The 10,503-nt window shown below is 46.2% G+C and overlaps 1 protein-coding gene across 1 annotated transcript; it reads left to right on the top strand.

The window, feature by feature from the left end:
* Positions 1-302: 302 nt before the first annotated feature.
* MED28 (mediator complex subunit 28) lies at positions 303-9,656 on the top strand. The gene is made up of 4 exons (XM_001500299.5): positions 303-1,171; positions 4,899-4,965; positions 5,650-5,762; positions 7,586-9,656. The coding sequence occupies exons 1-4, from the start codon at positions 1,013-1,015 to the stop codon at positions 7,781-7,783; spliced, it is 537 nt and encodes a 178-aa protein (XP_001500349.1). The 5' UTR covers positions 303-1,012; the 3' UTR covers positions 7,784-9,656.
* Positions 9,657-10,503: the final 847 nt, after the last annotated feature.

Here is a 10,503-nt window from a genome sequence, read left to right as displayed (position 1 = left end):
AGTAGTGCCTGGAACACGGGGGGTTCAATAAACATTCCTGATAACTGTAAAACTAAATATAATGAAAAAATACTCAGCTTCTGAAAAGATAAATAAGCAAGTTATGAAAAGATTAGCATAGTGATTTTCTCTTTTTTGTAACACAAATATCTAACGGAAACAGTGCCAGGCACATAGATAAGGAGCGTCAACAATGTTAGTCGTTTTTGTTTCGTTTTTTTCTTTTTTAAAAAACATTGGCAACTGAGCTAACAACTGTTGCCAATCTTCTCTTTTTTTTTCTTCTGCTTTTTCTCCCCAAGTCCCCCCAGTACATAGTTGTATATTTTAGTTGTGGATCCTTCTAGTTGTGGCATGTGGGGCGCAGCCTCAGCATGGCCTGACAAGCGGTGCCACGTCTGAGCCCAGGATCTGAACCTCCGAAACTCTGAGGCGCAGAAGCAGAGCGCGCAAACTTAACCACTCGGCCAGGGGCCAGCCCCGTCACTCATTTTTGTTACCTGTCTCTCCCCAGAGAGAATTTAAGGGGAACTTCGCCTGTCCTCCCGCTGTGCCGACAGCGACTGGATTAGTAATCGGAATGCAGTAAGCTCTCAATAAATGTGGAATGAATGGGTGCCTCCCTCCTTTTATCAGTGGGTAAACTGAGCCCGGAGAGAATAAGACTCTTGGCCAAAAATCCCTCGAAGCGTAAAGGGAAAAGTCGGGACCAGCGTAAGAATATCCTGACTCCAACGGGAGGGCTCGCCCCACCACAGACGATTCTCCTCTCCACACCACTGTCATATCCGGTCAAACCCTTCAGTTCTCAAGAAAAACAAACGGAAAAGCCAGGAGACCTGCACACGGGCAAATAGAAGGGAATAGACGTGCCTAACAACCGGTTTCCCCGGACCCGAGACCCGAGACGCCTCGGGCGCCCCCGCACCGTCAAGTGGCCAGGTTTGTCACGTGACCCGCGGGCGCAGCTTCCGCGCAGGCGCAGTGGGCCTCTTTCCCCGCCTCTTCAGAAATGGCGGCTCCGCTGGGCGGTATGTTCTCTGGGCAGGCGGCGGGGCCCCCGCCCCCCCCGCCGGGGCTCCCGGGTCAGGCTTCTCTTCTTCAGGCCGCGCCGGGCGCTCCGAGGATTTCTAACAGCACCTTGGTGGACGAATTGGAGTCATCTTTCGAAGTAAGACGAGACGGGGGCGTGGGGTCTGTGCTCCCAGCCTTCCTTCTTTCCTGAAACGTAAGCTGCGCACGCGCAGGTTGTCTCCCCCAGCGGTCCCCGCACCCTGCTGACAAATGGGGAAACAGGCTCAGAGAACGTCAGTTAGTTGCTTTAGTCTCCGCATTGAGTTGTGGCCGGTATGCTGCTCAGGTCGGCTGGCAGAGACACGTAAACTTGACGTTTCTGGAGGCACAGGGACTTGGTCAACGTTGGGACTCTTCCACGTTCCCAGCCGTCTGTTCCCGTCCCATCCGGTTCTTGGTCCCATCCGTGAGCACCGTTTCCCTCACGCCATGTGTTTAGTACGGGTTCATCCTCCCCGGAGCGCAGCGTCGCACCATTGAGTCTTGTTTCCTTTCCGCTGGGCTCCACCCCTAAACGGTCCAAAAGTAATGGGCGTCTTGGAGCTGAAATGGACTTATTTAACAGTTGCCGTGCGGAAGAAGTTGGTACTGGGGGCCAAGAAAGAAGGAACGCTGGAGGTTAGGGGGAGAGGGAGGGAGGCGGAGATGACCCAGACTCCGAGTTCTGCCCAAGGAGTTTACCCTCCAGCAAGGAAGGTGCGGAGTGGAAGTAGACAAAGGAGAGGTAAAAGTGCGTGCGTTGGTAGCTTCCAGTGGTCTCGAACGTGGAAGATGATCTCTTAGTGTGTGGAAATAAAATAGGATAACTTCTCATTGGAGTTACCTTTTCCACATTTGAAATCTCAGTCACGGGAATTTCAGATTGTATATAATAGCACAGAAGTACATGAATATAGCTTTTAAATGAATGCATTATTGGGGCCGCATCGGCAAAATGCTTTTACTGATAGAATAAGCATTCAAAAGTTTGGAGATATTGGTTTAAAGGACAGAGATCTCTTCTGTCTGGGAGGAGGGTGAGAGCCTTTGGGGTGGTGCTAAGGCGTAAGGGAAAGGGATGGGTAAGCCTTGGAGCAGCACCTAGCATTGTTCCTGAGGTGAGGTGGCTCTCGGTCATGACTGGCCCGGTAGAAGTCTTGGCGAGAGCTGACCACCAGCACCCTGATGCTTAAAACCCTTTAGTGGTGGAACCGGCCCGGTGGCCGGGTGGTTGAGTTGGCGCGGTCTGCTTCGACGGTTCAGGATTTTGCTGATTGGGATCCTGGGGGCGGACATGGCACTGCTCGTCAGGCCAGTTGAGGCGGCGTCCCACATATACAACTATGTACTGGGGGGATTTGGGGAGAAAAAGCAGGGAAAAAAAGAAGACTGACAACACTTGTTAGCTCAGGTGCCAATCTTAAAAAAAAAAAAATTAAAAATAAATAAATAAAACCCTTTAGTGGCTACCTGTGGCTCTTGGGATAAGACCAGAGGTTTGGTGTGGTCACCTTTGGCTAGCGTGACCAAGTCTCCACTCCAGACCCATCTCTTCTTACTCTGTCCACAGGAGCCTTTTTCTGCATATGCCATTTGTTTTCTCTTTGGGCTTCCAGATGTCCTTCCCCAGCTCACACATCACTTCCTCAGTGGACCCTGCACCCCTTTGTAGCACTTACCACTAAACCAGGCTCCATGAAATCTGAGACCCTCTTTTGCCCTCCTTCCTCTCATTGTATCTGTGGCGCTAATACGGGGGTAGCAGGTAGCAAGTGCTTGATGAATAGTTGTCAAATGGTGAAGAAGCCTATTGTGTGTCAGTCACTGTCCAGGGTGCTAAGAATACAGAGAAAATAGCCTCTGCCTTCAGGGAGCTCATGACTGGAAGAGACAGATACATGATGGGCAGTTGCCCATGCTGTGGGATCAGTGCTCTGATAGAAGAAACCCCGTGGTACTATGAGAGGGCACATGGGCGTGGCTGTCGAAGAAGGCTTCCCAGAGAATGTGAAACCCAAAACAGCATTTGGACTTAGGTGAGAGTGAGAGGGAGAGGTGCTACCAGGACCCTCCTTTGCTGGTGGGTGATCACCCATCTACTCTTCTGTCAAGACTCAGCGCATTTCCTGTTTCCTCCCTTGTGGTCTGTGTGGACCTCTGTTCCACATCCTCCAGTGGCTCATGGCACTGCTTGCCTGCTTGTCCTTTCTGCTTGGGTGCCACCCCCAAGGTCTCTGGCTTTCTTGTTCTAGTTGCTCAGTAAATGTTCTTCGTTGGAATGAGTTTATTGAGGTCAGGCGCTCTTGTTATGGAAGGGAACCTTGGAGACCATCTCCTCCTTTTACAGATGGAGAAACTGAGGCTCAGAGAGGGAAATAACTTGCCCAAAGACAAACCCTCAGTTTTTGGAAATGGGGACTAGCCCGTGGACCTCCTGACTGTCCAGGTAAAGGCTCTATCGTATGCATACTTCTAAAAAGCATATTCTTTTTATAGACCACCATGCATTTTCTTCTCCATACAACTGTCCATCTGTCTATAAAGGCTGGTCTGTTTAATTTTCTTTTTTTAAAAGGGAAAAGAGGGAACTAAAATTCCTGAGATCAGGTTTCCTCCCACCCTGTCTGGTGGCCCTGCTGGCTCTGGAGGAGCAGCCCCTCTTTATTGACCAGTTTGTGACTAGTTGGCCCCGTGGATGGAGTGTTTTCTAGTAGTCACAGGTTTCACAAAGCGGATACACCCTACCTGTAACCCAAATCCAACAGGAGTCACCTTTCAGACTTATACGCAGAATGGGCAGTCTGTGTTTTTCTAATTTGTTGAGCTGTTGTGGGGATTCCCCACGGGGAATCCTGTGATTTTCTCTGTAAACCAAAAGGGGCAACCGCAGGTGGGAGAAGGGCCCTGCATCTAGTTGATGGCCTCCATTTGGACCCAGGTCTGCCTGCCTCACACCAAGTGTAGTTGGCTTCCTGCTGGCAGGGATCTGCTTTCTGGAGGTTTGAGGCTTTCTTTTTGATCCCTGCGCATGCTCCCCTCTCCCCCGGCCCCTTCTCTTTCTGGCCCCACTGCTCTGCAGTAGGCCTTCTTTGTGCATTTCCTGTGAGTTGCCAGTGCACAGAACTCCTTGGCTAATTAACATGTGTGTCTGGATTGGTGCCCCTTTAGAGAGCACTCCCACTTTAGGATTAGTTTGTCCATGTGACACCAGCCATGTCCTTCACTTAGGCCATCCAGTCCATAATTTATTTATTGTATTTATTGAACACCCACTTTGTGCCTAGCAGCATTCTCACCCTAGGAGTCTAGTGAACAAGACAGACAAAGTGCCCACCTGCTAGTAGGGACAGCTAATAATGGTCTAAAAGAATGGAATGATGGCAGTTAACCATGTGAAAAACAATAAAGCTGGGCTTGGGGATAGAGTGTGAGCAGGAGGGGCGTCATTTCAAAAGGGTAGATGGGTGGCCTCTCCAAGAAGGTGACGAGTGACCTGAGTCCTGAATGGGTGATGGTACAAGTCTTGTAAGTTCAGAGGGAGGGGCTGTGGCTGGGGCTAGATTAGGGATCCAGGTCCTGGTGTGGACTGAAAAGTGGGGAAAAGAGTGACAGACCAGATAGGGGTGCTGGCTAGTCCCAGCTGCCTCATTTGCCTGCCTTCCCTCTGTGTACCTGATGGCCTCAGGGTGCGAAGTTTCTTCATTGGCATGATGTCATCTTGTGGGCAAACCTACATGCTATCAACTCATTGAATGACTTCAAGAGAACTTACTTCTTACTCTGAAGTAAGATTTTCGATGTATGACTGACTTTTTTTCCTTTTGTGACATGTTTTCATGACACAGGCTTGCTTTGCTTCGCTCGTGAGTCAGGATTATGTCAATGGCACGGATCAGGAAGAAATTCGAACTGGTAAGAAGTCCCTCTTTGTGGACAGTGTTCTTGCCTTCAGCAAGATTCCTGATTGCTAATTTTACACTCGATGTGTTTCACTCCTGCTTGTATCCTAAGAGAGCTTTTTTGACGAATAACATTTATGTAAATAATCTCGATATACTGCTGGTTCTTTGTTCAGTTTAGTAATTGACATTTATGTCACTCATAATGAACCACTTGTAATGAGCTTTTCATATTGATACTAGGGCAAAGGAGACCAGTATGTGTACTGCTTTTTTAAAAAAGTAAGTTTTTATTATTTTTTAAATAGATGTTACAAAGAAAGTCCCTGTGCTTCCCCATCGTCACCCAGGTTCTGTCTCCGAGGTGACCAGTACCTCTCCTTCTTTCTACCATATTTTAAATGTCTCGTTTTAACTGGAAATCATGATACTGATTGCTAGATCTCTGGATTGTCTTTCTTCAGAAGAAGTCATGGCTTTGTATTAAGATGTCTTATTCACCTGACAAAAACACGAATTATCTACTATTTAATATTGGCTAACATCTGGGGATTTGGGGGTCATAATTGCTGTGGCCAGGATTAAAATCCCAGATTACATCTTTGAGAAGGTTCTGGTTTGATATTCTGACTGTTCATTTATTATGGAGATAAATGTGTCTAGTGTTTTTCTTAATTTAATATTTTGATTTTTTAAGGTGTTGATCAGTGTATTCAGAAATTTCTGGATATTGCGAGACAGACAGAATGTTTTTTCCTACAAAAAAGATTGCAGTTATCTGTCCAGAAACCAGAGCAAGTTATCAAAGAGGTACGAACTCACTTTTCTGCTAACTTTTAGGAAGAGCACACGTTGTCAGGATTCCATATGTACTTTAAATAAGACACCCCCTTTGCCCATGAATTACAGTGGGGCTTTATAGCTTGAATGAAAAATGTTGCTCACTGTCAGTGTTCATGACAACCTGGACAGGTAGTGGAGCCAGGGATGGAGGTGGAAAGCAGGCTCTCAAATAGCAGTTTCTTACACTACCTTCCATGGAATATTTTTCTGAAAGAAAAGGTTCTGCTGCTTGAAAAAGGTTGAAAAGCCACTAATGTAGATGACAAGCTCATTTTGGACAGGAACTGTGACCTGTGTGTCCCTGGTTGCCATACCCAGTGCCTTTTGCACAGGAAGGGCTCTGTCAGATTTTATTCATGGAATTAAAAGTACAGGCATACCTCGTTTTATTGCACCCCACTTTATTGCACTTTGCAGATAACTGCGTTTTTTACAAGACCCTCCACCAGCAAAACGATTATGACTTGCTGAAGGCTCAGATGATGGTTAGTATTTTTCAGCAATAAAGTATTTTTTAATTAAGGTATGTACCTTGTTTTTTTAGACATAATGCTTTGTACTCTTAATAGACTACAGTATAGTGTAAACGTAACTTTTATATACACTGGGAAACCAAAAAATTCTTGTGACTTGCTTTATTGCAGTGGTCTGGAACTGAACCCACATATCTCTGAGGTGTGCCTGTTAATGTCCTGTCCCAGGCTCCTTGAGACTCAGGATTTCGTTTATCTCAGTTGTTTGAAGCCGGGCATTTGGAAGTGTGTTAGGCTGCCATGGTGACTGGGAAGACTGAATGGCATTTAGTGTGTGGGCCTGGGCTGTCCCCTGCAGTGTGGAAGAGGGAATCATCATTCTGCCCAGAAGGCCAGGGGTGCCCCCACTGAGAAACACAACATTGAAATGATCAAGCTTTGGCAGTTTTTGAAGTAACTACTCTCATAAGGTGACCAATTAATCAGAAAGATTCTTTTTATTCATTGGTACCAACTGTTGAGAAGGTGAATGGTAAGAGGATGATTTTACAATTCATGGTGTCAGATCATTTCTTAATTTGAATACTTGAGTAGTGATACAGTCATGCACTGCATAGTGACGTTTTGGTCAACAATGGACTGCATATACAATGGTGGTTCCATAACGTTAGTACCATATAGCTTAGGTGTGTGGTAGGCTGTACCATTTGGTTTGTGTAAGTGCACTCGGATGTTAACAAAATGACAAAGTCGTCTAATGACTCATTTCTTAGAACGTATCTCCATTGTTAAGTGACGCATGACTGCATAGGTGTGTTCAAGGCCAGGTCTTAATAAAGAATTAAAATGCTGGTATTCATTGAAAAAAGCTCTTGAAAATGAAAATTTAACACTTGATAATCTGAAATGATAGAACAGTGGTTTGGATTCTTTTGAACAGTTATTAACGTGTATGTCAGATTCTCAGTGTTTTACTCTCACCAGTAGCCTTTGAACAGCGATACTTGGTACCTGGGGACCAGAATGGGAAAGAGACGGATTTCTTTTTGGCTGCCCTTTGGTACTTTGGAATATTGTAACTTAGGTGTTAATTATTAAGTGAAAATGTATTAAAAATAAAACTCAGTGTTAGGCAGGCATCTTCCATCGGAAGAGTTGTTTTAGGTTATTCAAATAGTGGAGCCAAGCAGAGTAATGCACTTACTATGGTTTAATTGATTCTCTTTGTTTTGAATTTACTTCTTAGTGCTCTTAACTAATCAGGGACTGTATTCATTTCTCATGAGTTTGCCCTGACATCATCGCTTTCGTCTGTAGGATGTCTCGGAACTAAGGAATGAACTACAGCGGAAAGATACTTTGGTCCAGAAGCACTTGACAAAATTGAGGCATTGGCAGCAGGTGCTGGAGGACATCAATGTGCAGCACAAAAAGCCAGCCGACATCCCTCAGGGCTCCTTGGCCTACCTCGAGCAGGCGTCTGCTAATATCCCAGCGCCGATGAAGCAAACCTGAGGCAGAGCCGGCCTGAAAGCGAGCTGGTGGATGAGTCAGCCTCAACAGTCTTGCCAGACATCACTTTTCTTGTGGACGTGACATTTTGGAAACTTCCTTTGCTGGAGAATGAGATGATTTTAGTTTTATGTTCCCACCTAAAATTGTTCCCCTATTTTTATGTGTTATAGCTTGAATACTTTATAAAATGTCTATGGCTTTGGTAAACCAAGCAAAATTTTTTGTGTTTAGTAGAGTTTAGACTGCTAGTGTGATGCCACTTAAGATTCTTTTTTGTTTCTTTTCTTTGCTTGTTTTTATTTTTGTATGACTTTTAATCTCTGTGTTTGCAGTATTAGATTAGTTTGTATGGTTTGAGGGAAAAACAGTTTGTATGATCTGTTCTGAGGATCAGAGGATGAGGATTTTGGTTGTAGGCCTTTTAGGATAGTTACCCCTCAGTGGTAGTGTAGGGAAATCCATAAATTTGCAGTTTCAATCTTTAACCTACCTCAAGAAGAGGAGTCTAATGCAACGTGTGTGAAATGCTTCCAGGGCTCTCAGAAGGAGATTTTGTGAGTAGGCCGGAGAGGATTGTAATACCCTGGGTTAGTGTAGCCATATTACAGTAGGGTCCTTTAGTTGCTGCTTTCTTTGGAGTCAGTTTATATTTTGTGTGGTGTTTGTTTCCTTTTGGGGTGGGGCATGTGGTGGGAGCCGTGAGGTGCTGAATTCTGTGAGGTTCTGCAGTGGTGCATCAGCGTAGGTCACCGGGCACACCCTGTTCTCAGTCGCATGGCTTGGGGCAGAGGTGAAGGGTGAGGGTTAAAGCTAGCTGTGGTTGTGTCTTTGTTTTGAGTGTTGTTTGCTTGTGTCGTTTTTGTTTTGCTTTTTTGGAGCAGAACTTTCCAGGTTCTTGATAGTGGATGGTATTGATTCCAGGGGGCTGGGTTCTCGAGGTGCAGGGTGCGCCACAGGATGGCCCTCGGCAACCACTCTTCACAAAGAGCACGTGGAGCCTCCGTGTCTGGGAAGACATTTTACCCGCTTGTTGGTCATGCAGCCCCTCAGATTCTCTGTTCACTGGCTGTGGAGAAATACAGATGGGTATTGTGTCTGGCTCTCCTTGGATGAGGTTTTCCTTTCTCTGCTGTTTACAGGCTCTTAATAGATTACATCTCTTCACCCAAAACAAGTGCTCCACTGTCTTCTGAACACGCAGTGCTTCTGTGACTCAGTGTCCTGAGTCATTTTGTTTTCTCCGGCCTTGAAAGCCCCTTCCCACATGCAGTGACATCCGCTCACGGTCCTGTCTGGCCTGGATGCCACCTGGTCCCTGAAGCCTCCGAGTGCCCTCCCTGTCACACCCCCAGGACACAGGACTTCCTGTCTCCTCTACCAACCTTGCGTTGTTTCCCTCGGGGGTTGGTGGTCTGAATCTGTCTCTGTGCCCTTCATGAGAAGAGGCATCATTCCCCTCTGATTACACAGGGACCATGTATTATTTCTCTTTTATACATAATACTTACTACTCATTTTTGTTTGTGTGTGGAGGGGTACACAGCCTGAGGCCAACAAATCCCCTCACTCAGGATGTATACTCTTAAAAGTTGTTTTTACTCACATTATATGAATTCAAGGCTGTTAACCTGGTCATCTCATGCTAATTAGAAGCTGTGATTGGCAGCTTTAGATTTCTTGACTACAAGCCAAAATAAACTGATAAAGTTTTAGGCACTCTTTCAATAATAGAGAGGTTCTTGGTAAAAAGATTGGGAAGTATTCTATTTGGTGCTTAGTGAAAATATTTTGAATTAATGTATATACCACTTCTTGCCATTTACTTATTAAATTCAAAAGTTTTCTGTCTCTAAATAAATAATTTTCAATCTTGTCTGTTTGTAGACATCGTTTTCCTGTAGTGACATCTTGCTGGTTGATGATCATGGAACACCCTCTTAGCTGCTGTCTCCCTCAATGAGAAAATAACAGGCTATCAGCTGGGAATTCCCTTACCTTCCCACCCAGAAATGATAAACCCACCCACATCTCCAGGGCATCTTTTTTCCTTCCTATCCATCTGCTGAAGTGCCTGCCCTGTGTAAGACCACCTTTCCACAGTTGTTCTGGGTCCCTAGGTCTCTAGGACTTAACCCTTAGGGTGGTTTCTGCCCTGTGCATCGCCCACCTACTGACTGATTCCCTACAGCTCACAGGAGTTCTTGATCTCCCATCTTCAGCATTCCCCTCCCTGCTTGAGCTGCGGTCCCATTTCCCTGCCCCTCGTTCGCAGTCTCCAGGTCCTCCCCTCCTCTCCCCTCCTTTTCCTACTCTAGGCTGTCCCTCCCACATGACCACGACTGTGCTTGTGATGGTTAGCAGCCAGCCACTTCACCGTGGCCACATCGAATGGACACTTCTCCATCTTTCTTTACTTGAACTCACTCTCTTTAATACATCTTCCCTTCTTTTCTACCGAACCTCTAAGTGTTGACATTCCTGAGGGTTTGGTTCTGGGCCTCTGAGGCCATGGTGGAGTGCTACTCATTTCTCCCTTCAAGAGAGCCATCTCCAGGCTGCAGTTGCCAAAGCTTTAGCCCTTGGGGATCTGCAACGGTGTTCCCACAAAGAACCAAGCACAGTGGGGGTACTGGAGCCAGATCATTTCTGCCCGGCTCTAGTGGGCAGTCTTTGCTCTGGGGCTCCCATGGGCCTGGCTGGGACTTTCTTGAGCTGCTCTT

This window comes from Equus caballus, chromosome 3 (genome assembly GCF_041296265.1).
Source record: "Equus caballus isolate H_3958 breed thoroughbred chromosome 3, TB-T2T, whole genome shotgun sequence".
Taxonomy (NCBI): Eukaryota; Metazoa; Chordata; class Mammalia; order Perissodactyla; family Equidae; genus Equus; species Equus caballus.
The sequence above is the reverse complement of the archived record's forward strand: the minus strand, read 5'-3'. Positions and strand labels throughout refer to the sequence as shown.

Coding starts and splice junctions, on each gene's coding strand:
- MED28 (XM_001500299.5), top strand. CDS start 1,013: ATGGCGGCTCCGCTGGGCGGTATGTTCTCTGGGCAGGCGGCGGGGCCC. Junction 4,966..5,649: donor TCAGGAAGAAATTCGAACTG/GTAAGAAGTCCC, acceptor TGATTTTTTAAG/GTGTTGATCAGTGTATTCAG. Junction 5,763..7,585: donor CAGAGCAAGTTATCAAAGAG/GTACGAACTCAC, acceptor TTTCGTCTGTAG/GATGTCTCGGAACTAAGGAA.